At 54.4% G+C, this 16,918-nt stretch overlaps 7 protein-coding genes across 7 annotated transcripts; 2 read left to right on the forward strand and 5 right to left on the reverse strand.

Annotated features, from left to right (window-relative positions):
* Positions 1-170: 170 nt before the first annotated feature.
* On the forward strand, positions 171-1,819 carry PG994_013585 (uncharacterized protein; the record flags this gene model as incomplete). The annotated part of the gene is made up of 2 exons (XM_066864994.1): positions 171-433; positions 736-1,819. The coding sequence occupies 2 exons, from the start codon at positions 171-173 to the stop codon at positions 1,817-1,819; spliced, it is 1,347 nt and encodes a 448-aa protein (XP_066709955.1).
* Positions 1,820-2,768: 949 nt separating this feature from the next.
* Positions 2,769-3,941, reverse strand: PG994_013586 (uncharacterized protein; the record flags this gene model as incomplete). Its single annotated transcript, XM_066864995.1, is given in 4 exon segments — positions 2,769-2,982; positions 3,034-3,242; positions 3,257-3,820; positions 3,870-3,941. The coding sequence occupies 4 exon segments, from the start codon at positions 3,939-3,941 to the stop codon at positions 2,769-2,771; spliced, it is 1,059 nt and encodes a 352-aa protein (XP_066709956.1).
* A 2,749-nt stretch (positions 3,942-6,690) lies between these two features.
* On the reverse strand, positions 6,691-8,223 carry PG994_013587 (aldehyde dehydrogenase; the record flags this gene model as incomplete). Its single annotated transcript, XM_066864996.1, has 3 exons — positions 6,691-6,804; positions 6,878-7,762; positions 7,819-8,223. The coding sequence occupies 3 exons, from the start codon at positions 8,221-8,223 to the stop codon at positions 6,691-6,693; spliced, it is 1,404 nt and encodes a 467-aa protein (XP_066709957.1).
* Positions 8,224-8,812: 589 nt separating this feature from the next.
* On the forward strand, positions 8,813-9,820 carry PG994_013588 (Pre-rRNA-processing protein ESF2; the record flags this gene model as incomplete). The annotated part of the gene is made up of 1 exon (XM_066864997.1): positions 8,813-9,820. One exon carries the CDS (start codon positions 8,813-8,815, stop codon positions 9,818-9,820), a length of 1,008 nt encoding a protein of 335 aa, XP_066709958.1.
* Positions 9,821-9,922: 102 nt separating this feature from the next.
* PG994_013589 (sterigmatocystin biosynthesis peroxidase stcC) lies at positions 9,923-10,857 on the reverse strand (the record flags this gene model as incomplete). Its single annotated transcript, XM_066864998.1, has 3 exons — positions 9,923-10,035; positions 10,098-10,610; positions 10,689-10,857. 3 exons carry the CDS (start codon positions 10,855-10,857, stop codon positions 9,923-9,925), a joined length of 795 nt encoding a protein of 264 aa, XP_066709959.1.
* Positions 10,858-13,142: 2,285 nt separating this feature from the next.
* On the reverse strand, positions 13,143-13,868 carry PG994_013590 (uncharacterized protein; the record flags this gene model as incomplete). The annotated part of the gene is made up of 1 exon (XM_066864999.1): positions 13,143-13,868. The coding sequence occupies one exon, from the start codon at positions 13,866-13,868 to the stop codon at positions 13,143-13,145; it is 726 nt and encodes a 241-aa protein (XP_066709960.1).
* A 750-nt stretch (positions 13,869-14,618) lies between these two features.
* Positions 14,619-16,795, reverse strand: PG994_013591 (carboxylesterase; the record flags this gene model as incomplete). Its single annotated transcript, XM_066865000.1, has 6 exons — positions 14,619-15,720; positions 15,789-15,885; positions 15,956-16,219; positions 16,296-16,381; positions 16,440-16,580; positions 16,656-16,795. The coding sequence occupies 6 exons, from the start codon at positions 16,793-16,795 to the stop codon at positions 14,619-14,621; spliced, it is 1,830 nt and encodes a 609-aa protein (XP_066709961.1).
* Between the last annotated feature and the right edge of the window lie 123 nt (positions 16,796-16,918).

A 16,918-nucleotide genomic window follows, 5' to 3' on the forward strand; every position in this document is an offset into this window, starting at 1 on the left:
GCACCACCGCCTCCTTCTTGTCTCGGTCTTCGGTCATTTCCTCTTCTCGCTCCCTCTCCGTCCCCTGATCGACATCCGCCGACCCAAGCCCTTTATTCGGAGGCCTGTCACCATTGATCGATCACCTCATCAGAAAAAACCAATCCCCCTCCAATCCAAAACAAAAAGACATGGCGCCCACACACACCGCCGTCTCCGCCCCCGGCAAGGTCCTCCTGGCCGGCGGCTACCTGGTGCTCGACCGGGACTACAGCTCCCTGGTCTTCGGCCTGAGCGCCCGCATCAGCGTCGTCGCCCGCGAGATCAGCACCAGCGCCGGCGTCCAGCTCCAGGAGATCGTCGTCACTAGCCCGCAGTTCCAGGACAGCCAATGGCGCTACGGCTACCACCTGACCCAGGACGGCGGCGGCATCAAGGTCACCCAGCTCTACGTGTAAGTTGTTTCTGTTCTTTGTAGCTGCTCTCGTTTGATCACGACTTCTCTTCCGATACCCCTTCCTACCATGTCTTCTCCATATCTGATCTCTACCTTGACTGCTACCCCGCCTCCTGTTGTTTACCTTCGCACCAACGTCCCGTCATTGTCCCCTCACTGCCTAATCCCCAATTGGGCCTTGGGCCTCAATCACTTGTTCTGTGTCGCAACATGCCATGCATCGTGGTTACACGCCTTCATCGTGGTTACACACCTTGCCCCAACTGATGCCTCGTCGCATGCTCATCCTCCGTCTTCAGCGGCTCTTCCATAAACCCCAACCCATTTGTCGAGACCACCCTCACCTATGCTCTCACCTACATTGCCTCGGTGTCGCCGTCGCGGCACCGCTCCGCCTTCAGCCTGGAACCCGTCCACCTCACCGTCCTGGCGGACAACGACTACTACTCGCAACCGCACACCATCCCCAACACCGAGAAGAACCCCACCCGCTTCTCCAAGTTCCCCACGCCCCTCAAGGACGCCAACAAGACCGGCCTGGGCTCCTCCGCCGCCCTCGTCACCTCCCTGACCGCCTCGCTGCTGACCCATTACCTGCCCGCCGAGCTGTTCGACATCGACAGCCAGGAGGGCAAGCGCATCCTGCACAACCTCGCCCAGGCCGCCCACTGCGCCGCCCAGGGAAAGGTCGGCTCCGGCTTCGACGTCGCCGCCGCCGTCTACGGCAGCTGCCGCTACCGGCGCTTCAGCCCCTCCATCCTGAAGAACATGCCGGAGCCCGGCGCGGCTGGCTTTGCGCCCGCCGTCGTCGACCTCGTCACCAGCCAGACGGCCTGGGACACCGAGGTCGCCAAGGACGGCGTCAGCGTGCCCCGGGGCCTGGCCATCCGCATGTGCGACGTCGACTGCGGCTCCCAGACCGTCGGCATGGTGAAGCAGGTGCTGGCGTGGAAGGCCGCGAAGCCCGAGGAGTCCAAGCAGCTCTGGGACATGCTGCAGGCCAAGAACGAGGCGCTCGGCAAGATCCTGGCCGAGGACCGCAAGGACGAGATCAAGGCCGCCGTCGACGGCATCCGCGAGCTGATCCGCGCCATGGGCACGGAGAGCGGCGTCCCCATTGAGCCCGAGATGCAGACGGCGTTGCTCGACGCGCTGGTGGCCGAGGTCGACGGTGTCTACAACGGAGTGGTGCCGGGCGCCGGCGGCTTCGACGCGCTCGCGCTGCTGGTGCGGGACGACGCCGAGACCGAGGGCCGGATCAAGGAGTTCGTCAAGGGCTGGGGCAAGGAGCACGGCGGCCTGGTGCGCCTGCTCGACGTCAAGGGCGAGATGGAGGGGGTCCGGAAAGAAGGGCTCGGGCAGTATGGCGGCTGGTTGAGCTGAGCTGAGCTGAGCTACATAAGACAAAGAGAGCAAGGCAAGGCGGTCAAAAAGGGTAATTAAGAAATAGGAAGGAAAAAAGAGAGAGGAGCGCAGAGAATGGGGGCTAATTTGTGTTGGGTGGATGGATCGGTTACGAAGTAAAATTTATGAGATACACCACAAACGAATATAGACCGACTTATTTTTGCAATCAAATGGCTGTTAGATCATCCGGTTGATTCAATGTTTTCATCAAGTAGGTAGTTGCTGTCTCGAGGAGCCGCTATCCCTGCTGGTGAGCCTGACGAGCAGCAAGCAGTCACTACTGGGGCAGACTCTGATAGTGAGAGACGAATGCACAAGCCTTTGTTGTCCTCTTAGAAAGAATTGATGGCCGCTCAACTACTGTCGTATGCCATGAAGGATACGGAGGAGATGGGCTGACTGTTCCCCCAGCCCCCCTCCCCCCCCCCATCTCCTCGAGCGCGAATACTGCAATAAGAGTGGGAGCTCTTTCGATACTTGCGTATGTACTATGACTTGACTGAGTTGTATGTGAGCGACGACGTGAACTCTCCCTGTCTGGAAATATCTGGAAATTTGATTAAACCTGGGGCTGTCTCTACTGTTCTTTGTCGGTATTTCGCGCTCAAGGGGATACAGTGATATATACACACACACGGCAAGTGCCCGCGAGAAATTACATGGTGGCTGTGTAACCCAATTCTGGAATACCGAAGTGAGTACAGTAATAATATGCCGGAGGACAAGTCCGTAGTTATTCCTTTCTTTCCTTTTCTGTTTCTCCAAGCCATCGTTGAGGAAGTTTCTCTTCGTGCCCGACTTGGCGTTAATGGTCCCTAGGTAAATACGGAGTTTGTTATACCAACAGTATAAGTAATCCGATTCATGCTTAACCAAGCAGGATTTCGACAATATGCACGCTCTGCTCGTCATCATAACACTCCTCCTACATGTATTCCTCCAACACCTCCTCCGTCAAAGCATCCAGAACCTTCTGGTGGTCGACCTCCACCCTGCTCGCAAGCAAGGGCATGACGCGCTCCTCGAGCAGCCGACACGCCGCCCGTACCTTGCGCACATCCAGGTCCCGCTTCGCGCGGTCCACGAGGAGGACGCTGCCCTTGCACCACTTCTGGCGATGCGCCGGCAGGGAACGCCCACTGGTCGTCGTTTATGTAGCGCGCGGAGATCTGAAGCATCAGCATGCTGACGTTCGGGTTCCGCGCGCTCCCGTCGGCGTCTCCGTCGCGCCAGCGGCCCAGGACTCGCCGAGGCACTCGGAGATCTCGAGCGGATCGTCGCCCTCGAGGGTGAAGAGGGGGTACGCCTTGGGGACGTCGACCTGGACGAATTCCTGCCGGGCCGCCTGTTGTTGTTGGTCGCCGAGGCAGTTGATCCGCACGCCTTGACCTTCCCGGACCTGCCGGCCATGACGAGCTTTCCGTAATGGTCGTTGCCGGCGCCACCACCAATCGGGTCGATCATGCTGCCGACGGTCTCGCGGAAGTAGGCCAGGTAGTCGATGGCGTCGCGGTACGCCGTGAGGGTCATGTCGGCCATCTTGGCGGCGTCGAAGTCGTCGCCGGCCTTCATGTAGGCCACGACGGGGCCCTTCCAGAGGGTCTCGCCTAGACCGTCCAAGCAGAGGCACCGCCCCCCCTCCCCCCCCCGGTGCAGCGTCTCATTGACTTTCACGTTGTCGTCGCCGTCGTACTCGGTCACGTACCGGATATTGAGCGAGTCCGGGAACTTGGGCCGGCCCCGCAGGACGTTGCCCCGGACGATCTGGATGCCGCGGCCGAGCCATTGGTTCCCGCCCGGGACCTCGAGGAGCGGGGCCAGCTGGGGCTCGAAGTAGCCTCGTTGGATCTCCTTGGTGTAGAGCCAGCGGAGCTCGGGCTTGCAGCCGGGGTTCTTGGCCATGGGGAAGTAGAGGACCAGGTAGTGCGACGGTGACGGACGGGCGGCATAGCATTCGCGGAAGCCGCTGCAGAGGTACTTGTGTGTCCGCCCAGTCGGTTTGCTGGCATTCCGGCGAGCAGTACACCGCGGAGCGGCAGTCGCTGCAGTACTTGGCGGACGCGCTGCCGCAGATGGTGCATTGCAGTGCACCCTCCATAATTACTGAGTTAAGTAAGCACTTGGGTACGTGTGTGCGCCTGAATGAAGATGCTAGATGAACACTAATCGTGTGATATATCGCAGCCCGGTTGAGAAAGGAGGAAGAGCGTTACATCATCTATACGTCTTCTTGGAAGGAGGTGAAGTAGAACGAACAACGTCTGTGTCGAACCATCCCCCGCTCTTGGGATCTTGAGACGGTCACGTGGACGCCACAGCAGGGTATGTTAGATCCATGCATGTTAAAGCCTGGGGTTAGAGTTGCATTGACATGGGGGCGTCTAGGGTTGACCGGGATAGTATTTATTTGTGTAGTACACAGCAAACTAGAAGACGGCCAAGAGCAGTCATACTGTAATCGTCTCATTTTTTAGATACATCGGTTTCCATTATATCAGAAAACTGGTCTATATACCATACTTGTCAATCAGTTCTGTCACAAGCGCTCCCTTGTCTCATCCCAAGCAGCAACAACCTAGCAGGGAAACCTCACCTTATCGTATCCATATACAACCAGGCAACTGGAGACAGTATGGACAGGTATAGCGTAATGGTGACCAACTCGCAGCAGAAGTGCAAGGCAACAAAAGTTTGGTGGTTTCGAGGATGAAGCATGAGTTGATGTACTGGATGGTGACAATGGATAGATAACGTGCAGGTTGAATGATGAAATACTCACCTTTCACAAGAGGGTTATGCATATCCTTGACCCTGGTTTCTTTTGCCGAATTGCCCTAGAAGGTTCTGACACCCATCAAAATTCTGCTTAGACGTATTTAATGCCGAATATCGAAATCCAACACTGAGAAGGCTGTTTGGAGATGCTACCAGGTATCGAGCACCAATAGGTGAGAATTGTGATACGAGAGAAGCATGGTCTATCAGCTCTAACGAGCGGTGGAGAACTGTCCGTTTATCTAGTGGCTCGTTGTGACGAGCGTGGTATGGTTCCCTACACCTCCCCCCTTTTCGGGAAGGACTCCTCACCTGATCAATTATCCAATCAACAAACAATTATCTCTTCGATCGAGACGGAGCCAACGAACGCGCAAAAGCCCAAACGAGAATTCCCAATCGGAATCCGAAGGTCAATCGAGCAACGGAAACGAGCAGCAGAATACTTATATCTCGGATGAAGAAATCAAGCGAACGAACTTGAGTGCTCTATGGAGCATGTCAGGGCAATGGTCAAGGTGTGGAATCATGTAACTGTCATGGGGTTCGGGGAGGAACTTGTGTTGTGACAACGCCTATTAACCGATCCCCTTCGGGAATTGTAGGCTTGAGACCATTTCCAGGCAGAGCAGCGGCCCAGTGTCTGGTTGTTCACCATGGTGCTTGTCGTCACGAACGGCTCGGTACCACTGCTTTGTTGTTCTAGTTAGCATACCGTCACGCTCTCATCCATCTTACCTTGGAGTAAGGTTTCAAATAACCACTGGGTGAATATGATCAAGAATTAACTTCAGTCAAGCACAAATGAAATTCAGAAACACAAAAAACAATTTCATCAAACACGCCCCCGAAAATCAATTCCTGCCTTTATGGCCTCGTGGCCAAAGGTCTTGTTCCATCTTGAAAAACCTAACGGCCAGAAACGCCGGGCCAACCGCAACAACGAGAGCAAAAACAAACAAAAACAACGCCGAAAGACTTGGCTTCCCCGAATGCGGGTCAGAGGAGGGGAAGGGAAGGGGACCGGGATCGTACCGGGACGGCGACTAGTGTCGGCCGATCGGGAGGGTCACCCGCACGTGGGTGATGACCTCCGCCTCGGGTGACCTAGTGAAAAAATACCATAGTTAGTAAAAAGAACCTTTTATGTTGTATTCCCATGGGATTGGAAATATCGGGGGGGGCGGGGGTAGAAATAAATGCGTAAAACTTACGAGCCCGAGGCAGGAAGGGTCCGGTAAACCACGACCGCGTTCGTGATGGTGGTGGTTCTGAAAATACGACGTTAGTAATATTTACATGGCTTGGTCATCTTCCAGCAGACTTACTCCTCGGCGTCCATGCCCTCCAGGGGCGGCAGGTTGGTCTTTCGACCGTTGGCGGCGGCTGAGGCGGTTGCGGACTGCGTAAGAATATGTTAGACTGAACTGCATTCGACATTGATCGTGGTTCGAATTCCAATCAAGCCGCCCAAGAATTGCAGGAGAAAAGTAGGAGATTTGCTTACGATGGTGGTGGTGCCATCTGCAACCCCGAAAACCTGGAGAGGGATGCCCAGTTGGGCAGGGCCCTCCTCCTCCTCCTTCTTCTCCTTTTCTTGCCGAAGCAAGCGATGATGGCGTCAATGGCCCCTTGGAGATGAATTGTGATGGGGAATGCCATCTTGTGTGTGTGTGTGTGTGTGTGGGTGTGGGTATGGGAGTGAGAGAGTGAGAGAGAGAGACTGTGGTTGTAACTGAAGTTGCGCAGAGCACACTGTTCTGTTGGGCGCCTAATATGAATTGCAACGATTGTAATTGATCAATCGACAGTTATTTACAGAGCCTGATATGCCCCAGTGCTGGAGCTCCCAGGCGGTATTGCAGTACCCACCGATCCCTCCCACAGAGGGAGAGAACAAGCTAGGCCCAAATGACTTCCAGCTTAACCACGCTCGAACACATATGCTGCCAAAGTCGTTGCATCCAATGGCTGGTATCGTAATTACCCCCCTGGATCCGTTGGCAGAGGCCTTGCGAGAGCTGCTGGCGTCTCTAAAGGCGAGAGACAACCGACTGGGGCTTCGGGTCTAGTCATTTGGGGTAATCCTTCAGGTGGAAGCTCTTCAGCTGCACGAATTGGTCAAACCCAAACCTGCTCAAGGTAACTCCTTTGCCCGAGTTCTTCAATCCTGTCCAGGCCAAATCCTATTGAAGTTGTCAGCGGCTAATCACTTGTAATAATCCATCAGGGCGTCAGGAGTTTGTCTGGTTGACTTACTGGGCTCGGGAAGTCAGCGCGGTTGACAAACACGGTTCCGGCTTCAACTTGTTCGGCAAGCTCGTAGCCCTTCTCGGTATCCTTTGTCCATATGCTGGCAGTCAATCCGAACTCGCTATCGTTCATGAGCTTGATGGCCTCCTCGTCCGACTTTACCTTCATGACCGCGATAACGGGACCGAATGTCTCTTCAGTCATGACTCGCATGCTGTGGTCAACGCCAACAAGCAATGTGGGCTTGACGAAGTTGCCCTTGGGCGGCAACTCCTTGAAGGTGGCGTTATCCGGAGTCTCGTCTTTGGCGCCTTTCTCGAGAGCGTCCTTGATGTGGGCAGCGATGGTTTCCTTCGACTGTTTCGAGACGACCGGGCCGATCTGTGTTTCAGAATCCAAGGGATCTCCGACCTTGTACCCCTCGAGAACTTTCTGCGCAGCCTTGATGAAGTCATCATAGATCTTCTCATCGACATAAACTCGCTCGATAGCGCAGCAGCTCTGGCCGGAGTTGAAGATAGAGCCATCGACAATCTCATCAGCAGCCCAGGCTAGATCGACATCCCCCCGAACATAGGCAGGGTCCTTACCACCGAGTTCCAAGCCGACATTGACGAGACGATCCGAGGCAGCCTTCTGCACTGCTAGACCGCCGGGAACGGAGCCGGTGAAGCAGATATGAGCGATGCTGGGGTTTCTGACGATTGACTCGATCATCGTCGGCGAGCCACAGTGGAAGTACTGCAAGACACCAGAAGGGAGGCCGGCTTCAGTAAAGGCCTTGGCGACCTGCTCAGCAATAGTTGGGGTTTGCGGGGAGGGCTTCAGAATGACAGTGTTGCCAGACAACAGGGCCGGGATCAGCGAATTCACCAGGGTGAGATATGGGTACTGATGGTACGGTTAGAATGACAGCAAAGTCTGATGAGGCCAGCGAGGTGACTTACATTCCATGGGAAGAGGATGAGAACGGGCCCCACGGGTGTCTTGCGGATGAAACGCTTGAAGCCCTTCTCAGCCTCACCTTTGGTATCCTTCAGGACATCCTCGCTGACTTTGACTAGGTAGTCACCACGCTTGATGGCAGTAGTGACCTCGACGCCGGTGTACTTGATGGGCCTTCCCATCTGTACGGTGATTTCCTGGGCCAACTCATCCTTCTTGTCGCTGAGCAGCTTCAAGGCTTTCTTGACGATGGCTTGACGTTCTGCGAGCGAGGTCTTCCGCCATGACGCAAATGCCTTGGCAGAAACTTGGGGCAACTCCTGGATCTCGGAATCGCTGAGACCATTGCGAGTGATGATGGGCTCATTGGTGGTAGGCGAGATGGTGGTGATGACCTCGACCGACATGGTGGCGCGTCTGTGATGGAGGAGCTGTCTCAAAAGGTGGAAGATGAAAGGCAATGGGAATGGATTGGGTTCACTTCGCGATATGGCATGAATTACAATCGGTTTTGGGTCTCAAACAAGTTGAAATCGAAGAGATGAGCGAGACGATTGTTGTGGATGATCAGAGGATAAAGCAAGTTATCGGAGTGATATCGGCCAGCCTAGCACTGGATGTTATCTATCAGTGGCAGTTCATGATTCAAGTGACATAAACCCCGCGGTCATTGGAGGCTGGAGGGGCAATGACATAGCCCGCTAACGGCCGATAACGATAAGGACAACGCTATCGCTGCTGGTCGCTGCACGGTCCCGATATTGATATCGATAACTCGCCCCGATAAGCTTCGACACTTCAAGGGATGTCCGATCCACTAAATTTCTACCAGCTGTCTCCACTACAACCTTTTTTTCTCAATTCAATTCGACTCCATTATCACTTCAGTCGGTATCAAAAGTTCAGCCCTTGCCTAGCTGAGGGAGTCTCTGTTCAATTTTGGTTCTGATATTCATTCATCAGTTCTGGAACAATCGGTCAAAAGATACAACTAGAATGGCCCCTCAAAAGAGGAACGCGTTCCTTGACGCGGATGAAAGCGAGGAAGACATTGGTGGATACGAATCCGAAGAGGAACTTCAGAAGGGAGAAAGCCGCAGCGCAAAGCGGAGGAAGGTGGATGATTCTCAACTGTCTGACGACGATGGAGACGACATTGGCAGCCAGGATGAGGATGTGCAAGATGTCGTGAAGGGCAAGGGCAAGTCCAAGGCGGCCAAGACACGGCAACGCAAAAACGCGCCATCTGGTTCAGACGACGATGAGCCGAAGGAAGTAGGCAGTGACGATGAGATGGATGATGACAGTCTGTCAGGCGAACTTCCGGGTCTCTCGAAACCTTTGACCAAGAAGAACCTGGTAGCCACGGAAAAGGCCATCAAAAAGTCCGGCGTGGTCTACCTCTCACGCATCCCGCCATTCATGAAGCCGCAGAAGCTGCGCTCGCTGCTGGAGCCGTACGGCAAGATCAACCGCATCTTCTTGTCCCCCGAAGACCCCCTGGCGCATTCGCGCCGAGTGCGCAACGGCGGCAACAAGAAGCGGTCCTTCACCGACGGCTGGGTCGAGTTCCTCAACAAGAAGGACGCCAAGGCGGCCGTGGACCTGCTCAACGCCCGGACCATCGGCGGCAAGAAGGGCACCTACTACCGCGACGACATCTGGAACCTGCTCTACCTCAAGGGCTTCAAGTGGCACAACCTGACGGAGCAGATCTCGGCCGAGGCCGCCGAGCGCGCGAGCAGGATGCGGGCCGAGATCAGCCGCACCAACAAGGAGAACAAGGAGTTCGTCCGCAATGTCGAGAAGGCCAAGATTCAGGACACCAAGCAGACCAAGGCGGCCGCCAAGGCGAAGAAGGAAACGGCCGACAAGAAAGACCCAGCACCTGGCCCTCCGGCCGAGACCAAGGTCAGGCGCACGTTTGAGCAGTCAGCCATGGCCAAGAAGAGGGAGGACAAACTACCCGAGAAGACGCAAAGAGTGATGAGCATGTTGCTTTAATAGCATAGAACGATTGATACCCCCCTAATTTACAACTGCCTTGACGCTACATCTTGAATACATGCGAAACCGCTTCAACAGATATCCTTGTTATCCGATCCACTACCCTTCGACAGGAACGGCCTCGATCTTCTGGGTCATGGCCCCCACATCCGCTGCCGAGATGAGTTCCTGGGGCCTACTCCATCCCTGGTTATACGGCAATCTCTCTTGTTCTGCAATCAAGTCAGTCATCTATCATACGGCATCAAGTCGGGGCATTACCATATCCACCTACCAAACATGCTCTTAACCCAGTCCGTCCTCGCGTTCCCATTGGTCTTGTCTCCAAAGACAATCAAGTACAGGCCGCTCTCCGCATAAGTCGTCGTCGTCTGGGACTCGGTGAGGTTGAAGTCGGGGTCGGTCCTCCTCGCGGTCGCGATGCGATCGGCGCGGGCTTCGGCGGCCGCCTCGATGCTGACGACGCCCGTGTCGCCAAAGTGGCCGGCCGTCTGGGCCCACACTTTCGGGTCGAAGTGCAGCGCGTCGCCAGAGGAGGCCTCGGCGCGCGACAGCGAAGCGTCGTGCTCGAACGGCTTCTGGTTCAGGTCGACGAGGTTGAAAGTGCCGTTGCTGCCGGTCGAGGACACCTTCATGACGCCGTGGATCTGGCCGACGAAGGGCGCGGGGTCGAAGTTCAGGGCGTCCTGCAGGGCGGACGTGGCGTTCTGGTAGGTGATGTCGTGACCGTCGCGAGGGAGGAAGCCGTGGTTTGCCAGCGAGTTGAGCATGGGACACGGGCTCCGGCCTAGGTAGTGAAGAAAGATAACGTCAGTATTAGCTCGTTGAGGACAGTATGAAAGATGTGTTTTGAGGCAAAACTTACTATCTCCGGCCTGGGCTGTTTGCCATTCGTGGCCCAATGGCTCCTTGCTGCTCTCACTATCTCCGGCCGGGGCTGCTTGCCGTTGATGGTCCATTGGTTTCGTACTGCTCCCACACCATGGGAGCAGGGCGCCCAAGCCCACCAGACCGCAAAGACTATGAAGTTGCATGGCGATGATGATTGGGGCACGAACTGTTGGGTCAGGCTGTAAACAGGAATATGACAAAAACAGGTAGCAACACGTCGGGCCTACGGGAATATTACTAGAGGCGGGAACACTTTCATTATATGAAGTCAGTAGCTATGTACATAGAACTCTACGGCCCGAAGATTGGTAATGATTCCTCTGTCCATTGGCTCATTTCCCCCCCGTTCCCATACGTTCGCACTATCTAGATAAACTGTCGTGGCCTTGGCCGGCATTCCGCAAACTCGACTTTTTCATGAGTAAAAAGGATAAAAGATCGTCAGTAACCTGGCCCGGATAGATAGTAGGCGCCCCCGGAATCACCACGCTAGACCCGGTGCGCCGGGAGAGGCACAAGCCGCGGTTTAGTGGGCGGGGCAGCTTGCATTCCGCTGAGCATTTCGGCGATTAGCAAGTCAGTCACCAACGATTCATATTCTCCCGCAAGGTGCTTGAACCAGAAATTGATGTCTTTAACACGATCATAAGCATGGGGATGGAAGCTAGTTCTGCTAAATTGAGAGACTTCCGACCGGAGGATCTCACGGGGATGTCACTGTGTCTGCTGTACCCAAGCAGCTGGATCGAAAATGTGACAGTTGGTGGGGGCGCCAAGTTGAATTGAGATCAGCAACCAAGTTTGCGGAACCAGTAGGAAACAAGATTGAGCAGAGTGCGGACTCATCCGCTCCGCATGCGCTCCCAGTGTGCATCTGAGCCAATGGGACCATTTGTCACATTTGCATTTGAGTTAGATCTCGTGGAGAAAGAAGCCATCTCGACCTTGCATGATGGTGGCATAGAATGACAAATACGGAGTATGTAACTCGCTACGGGATATTCAGTTGGCCGCTTGGCAATCCGCTAGAAGAACACGCCCACCCTTAAATGCGACAGCACAACTCAACCCCGTGGGACCAATCCTAATTCAACGCACACTGCAAAAACTAACCTGAGCAAATGGGCTGGTACGAACCTACTTAGTTAGATTCATACTGTATGTACGTGTTTTCAGCAGCTTCTGACGATGGTTTGAACAGTGTTTGTGGCGGGCAAAAAAGCAAAAACATACAACACCGAGGATTCCCAGGTCGTCACCGACCCTAGTACTAATTCGGCTCTCTGCTGCTTATATATGGGAGAGCGGACGGGATCCCTAGTATTCAGCAGGATATGGTCGTATGTGACAGTAGTTTCCTTTGCAAGGCCATATATAGGACTGTATTTGAGCGGAACAAAGACTACCAACCATTGTCGCTAGCGCATCGCACACACCCCATATTGCAACCACCATATTCGTTTTCTTGAGCGATATCCTTATGTCAACCGCATCGCGACACCCCGATATCACTAAACTCGTTCCCCAAATGGCACGCGGGCAGCTTATGCAATAGTACTTATGGGGTGTATATTTATATTTTGGTGGCTGTCATCACGGATTCTGTAGATGCTACATTGAAGGAACATTTCACTCTATATCGGTTTTCATCCATCAGGCCTCACTAAGCCATGAACCAGTACCATCGAGGTCTTGCCTATTATCGGTGAAATACTGAGCTCTTTAGAAAGCCAATGATTTCGGTCGTGCAGTTGATCACTCTTGCTTATGTCGCCCTTGCCCAAGTAGCAGTAGTATCTGAGAGAGAGGCCATCATGGTCAGTGACTTGAATCGGTTTTGAGGTTTGCTTGAAGGGAGTTGGTATAGGATTCCGGTCAGATAGAATTAGAGTAGTGAACGATTATCAGTATCGAATTGTGATCAGCCAAAACAGGCCTGAAAGTTCGATGATCATCCCGGCTGGGGTAGTCAAGCATCGCAATACTTGCTTGGCCTTGGTGTTGCAGGTGGTGTAGGGAATTGTCACAATAATAACCAGTCATATAGAGTAGTCTCCATTGCCATGCGGCTGCCTTCAGGCGAAGAAGGTGCTTCTCCGGATTCTAAAAAGTTGAAGGAAAGACAGGAAAGGAATTGGGTATTCGCATGCGGGGTTTTATTTAAAAGTTTAACTTAGGTTACATTCTTGCGGCACAGTTTGCTTCGGCAATGTGCAAATGGCTGTGGTTATGGCTGGTTGTGAACCAGTCGTCAAAGGGGGACGACTTGGCATTACATAATTTGGTCTCCCCTCCCCCTCCGCCGACCACACATTATGCTTTCCCGATCCTCTAACCTTGGCCAATAGCATACAGGGATTTTGACTTCCAGGCACAGCTGCGTGCCTCGCCAACTTCACAGCACGATTGTGCTCGTGTAGTTTGTCCATCACCAGGTCTTTCGCCAATTCTCCTGGTTTAGCGTCTTTGCCCGTTCCGTCTGCACCGCGATGGTACTTTGGCTCCTCCCCAGTTCCATCGGTCTGCCGCCGCTGGTTGTACAGTTGACTGGTGGTAGACCGAGCGACTGACGCATGATCTGGATCCCCTTCGCCTCGTCCTCCTTCAGCTTCTTCTTCGCCAGGTCCCGCCGTGACCGTTCCAGAATCGCCTCTTCCACTTCCTCGTCGGTCTCGCGGATGAGCGAGTCGCAGAGGCGCTGCAGCCCGCGCTCTTGCTCCTCCACCACGTCATGGAGACCAAGGAATCCGGCTGATGACGATGTGGATGCGGAGGAGCATGCGGAGGATGCAGAGGATGATGACGAGGAGCGGCTGTGGCGACGGCTCGATAGGGACGAGACGGCGCTCAGGGCCGTCTGGAGCGAGGCGAAGCTCTCGATGAGCTGTCGCGTCTGCGGCGACAGGATACGGGCGTTCTCCGAGGCCAGGGTAAGCCACTCTTGCGGACTGGGATCCGCGTTGGCCTTGTTTAGGGCCGTGGTGAGGAGGGAGTGTTGCTTGTCTTTCTGCGACCCATGAGAAGAAGGTATTCTTTCTTCATTCTTTTTGATGGGTACATATTCTTCGTGTGTCCATTGCGGTTTGTCTTCCGCGTAGACCGAGTCTGGACTCGAAGTCCTAGTGGGTTGCATGAGTTCTCGGATGGAGTCCATTTTGTAGGTAGGTTTGGTCATATTTTCCTTGAACAAGATGTGTTTGACGTGGTAGGGTGTTTGTTACTTGGGATGGTCTGTGTGAGTAGTCAGATGAAAACATAATTGTGTCAATGGGCATTGTTATATACCTTCCATGGTTCTTTCGGAGATGGCAATGCTGCATTATGGTTTGGCTTGGTTTTGGGTAACTCCATCTGGACTAAACAACCCAATATTAAAAACCTCGAGCCTATCTGGGTATATACTCTTTCTGTGTAGAGTTCTTGAATTTTTGGCTCAGTCCAGTTCACTTACACAGTGATTTCGATCTCGCCCCTAGCCAGCGTTTGCGCCCACAAGATTGAACGAGCCACGAGGTTTTGCTTGTTTCGTAAACGTAAATTTTCTACCAGATCATATAATCCTCACTGCAAGTCGTATCTTTCATACTTCAGGGTACGAGGGGGGAATACAGTATTTGGAGTGAAAGGAAGTCCCCCCAGCAACGCCACAAGTCATCCTTGTTATGGACTAAACAGGCGAGGCAATCATGCATAAGCTCATGGGTACGACAGCGATTATAGTCGAGTACTGTGTACGGACTCGGCAATAACACTACATAGCCCTTACAGCGAATCCGGACATTTAGTATTTAGTAAATTTTTTGCAAGGAGAGCAAACATCAAAAACCACAGCATAATTGGATGAGTGGCTTGCTTCCCCTGTTTGACATGTTTCTTGCTAGAACTGCCCTTCTCATTACAATTACTATGCCATCATGTATGGCCCCAAATCAGCCAGCAACTGGCATCTCCTCCCCCGGCCACCCTCCCAAGTCGATCCCTCCACAACTTCGAAGAGTGCCTCCAACGGCGGACCCGTTCCATTCCCATCCACATAGGAGTACGTCGTGATATTGGCACCGTCTAGTTGGTTCTGCATAGGCACCGGGACGCCACCGGTCAGGTTGAAGTTCAACATGTAATTATCCTGGCCCTCCTTACCGACCCACTGTGGCCACGCGCCCCCATTCGGGATAGTGGCAGCGGCAGCGCCATCAGCGGCGGTGGTCTCCTCGGACCCGGAGGGAACAACGGGACCCAGGCCAGGCACCCCATGCACGATGAAGTTGCCCCACGCGTGCTGCAGCCCGTCGAGGAACGCGCGCGGCATGTCCTCCACCGCCGGCGACGGGACGTTGAAGACGGGCTGGACGTCGTTGCCGTGCGAGGCCGGGTTCACCGAGTACTGGTAGCGCCACGCCGCGCTCTTGGCCTTACTGCCTGCCTTTGTCTTCTTCGTGTACGCGTCGGCGAGCCAGTACGAGGGGCACACGAACGTGGCCTCGGCGTAGAAGTTGTTGGCGACCTGCTGCCAACCCGCGCCCCACTCGGAGTTGGTCGTGGAGAAGGGCGGCGTCCGGCCATTCGAGTCGGCGAGGACGCCCGTCGCGCCCGCGGGCAGGCCGTACAGCTCGAGGATGGCGGTCACGTTCTCGGCGGTCAGGAGCGGGTAGTTCTCCAGCAGGAAGCCCCGGAAGGCCTGCTCTGCCTTTATGCTCTGGGGCGTGAAGACGGCGCCCTCGTTCAGGTTGTTCGAGGTCAGCACCTGCGTGCCGCCGACGTCGCCGGAGAGCAGCTGCACGGAGGGGCGCTCCTTGACTAGCGTGTTGTCGGTGACGGGGGTGAAGGCCCATTGGCCGTAGCGCCCGGAGGCGCTCACGGCGTCGCTGGCTGTTTGGAGCGTTGCGGAGTCTTGGGATACGAGACAGTCAAAGACGGACCCGTTCGCGGCAATCTCGTCGGTGAGACATCCCACCTCCTGGGCAAACCGATAGTAAGACTCAGATGGTCGCGTATCCGAGTATTCCCTGGTAAAACTGTAAGTAATTGAGCGAGCCAAGAAACAGCCCACAGTCTATACCCGATAATTACTGACCATTGTGTGGGTAAGTAAGGGCTCGACGCAATCACACGGTTGAACAGTGGCTTGTCGCTGCCGCTCTCTGCCATTGCAAGAAGCATCACAGCTCCACCTAGACACCAGGATGTTAATTGACCGATTAAACCCTCCAAAAATGCAGAGTATCCAGAACAAAAACCTACCACCGGCTGACTCTCCAGCAATGGTGACCCGAGATGGGTCACCTCCGAATAGGTGGACGTACTTCTGGACCCATTGCAGAGCAAATCGCATGTCGTGAATGGCGGCGTTAGGCACGCCTTGATGAGCCACCTCACCCGAGGACAGGAACCCGAATGCGCCCAGGCGGTACTGGATACCGATCGTGATGTACGCGTTGCTGTTTACCGGAAGCTGCTGTCTAAAGTCGAATTCCCCGACACTGCCCAGCCCGTAGCCACCGCCGTCTTCGCCCCCGAATAGGGTCCGTTAGCTGGGCACACGAGGATAAATACTGTTGTAAAGGAACGGGCTCGAACTCACGTATCCATACGAGCACGGGTAGGTTTGTTGCATGCGCTGGGGCGTACAGGCTCAGAAAGAGACAATCCTCGGTGCTGAGTGGCGGCCTTTGATGGATGGTGAGCACAGAAATACAATACAACAGGGCTGTGCATATTTACTCACCCTGGTCCGCTGGCTCGAGAACGTGTTTGAGGGCACTGGGGAGGGTTCTCTGTAGCCTGAATCACCTCGGATCGATTCGCAACTGGTGCCTGGGGGCGTTGCCATCTCAGCTTTCCAATGGGAGGCGCAGCATAACGAATGCTACCACTGGATCAGCCTCTGCTTGAATCGTTTCGTTTCCCATCTCGGATTTATTCAGATGAAAACAGTTATTACCCCTTATAGATGTTCAGGTCGAAGCCAGGATCATAGTAACCTTGGTACTGCGAGTATTCGAGGTCTACCACCGGCGCCGGGGTACTCTGAGCTAGAGAGAGCCAAAGGAGCCCTGCAAGGGTTGCGAGCTGTGGTATCATGGCGATTACTGTGGCTACGGCTGGCAAGATACCCAGGACTGACTTGTGCCTTGAAGATAGCAACACAACATCGAAACAAAGACATCACGACAGGGTCTTTATGGGACGGGGAGGCATTACATA

This window comes from Apiospora phragmitis (assembly GCF_038363925.1).
Source record: "Apiospora phragmitis strain CBS 135458 chromosome Unknown utg000011l:1.0-3236445.0:1.0-3240683.0, whole genome shotgun sequence".
Classification (NCBI taxonomy): domain Eukaryota; kingdom Fungi; phylum Ascomycota; class Sordariomycetes; order Amphisphaeriales; family Apiosporaceae; genus Apiospora; species Apiospora phragmitis.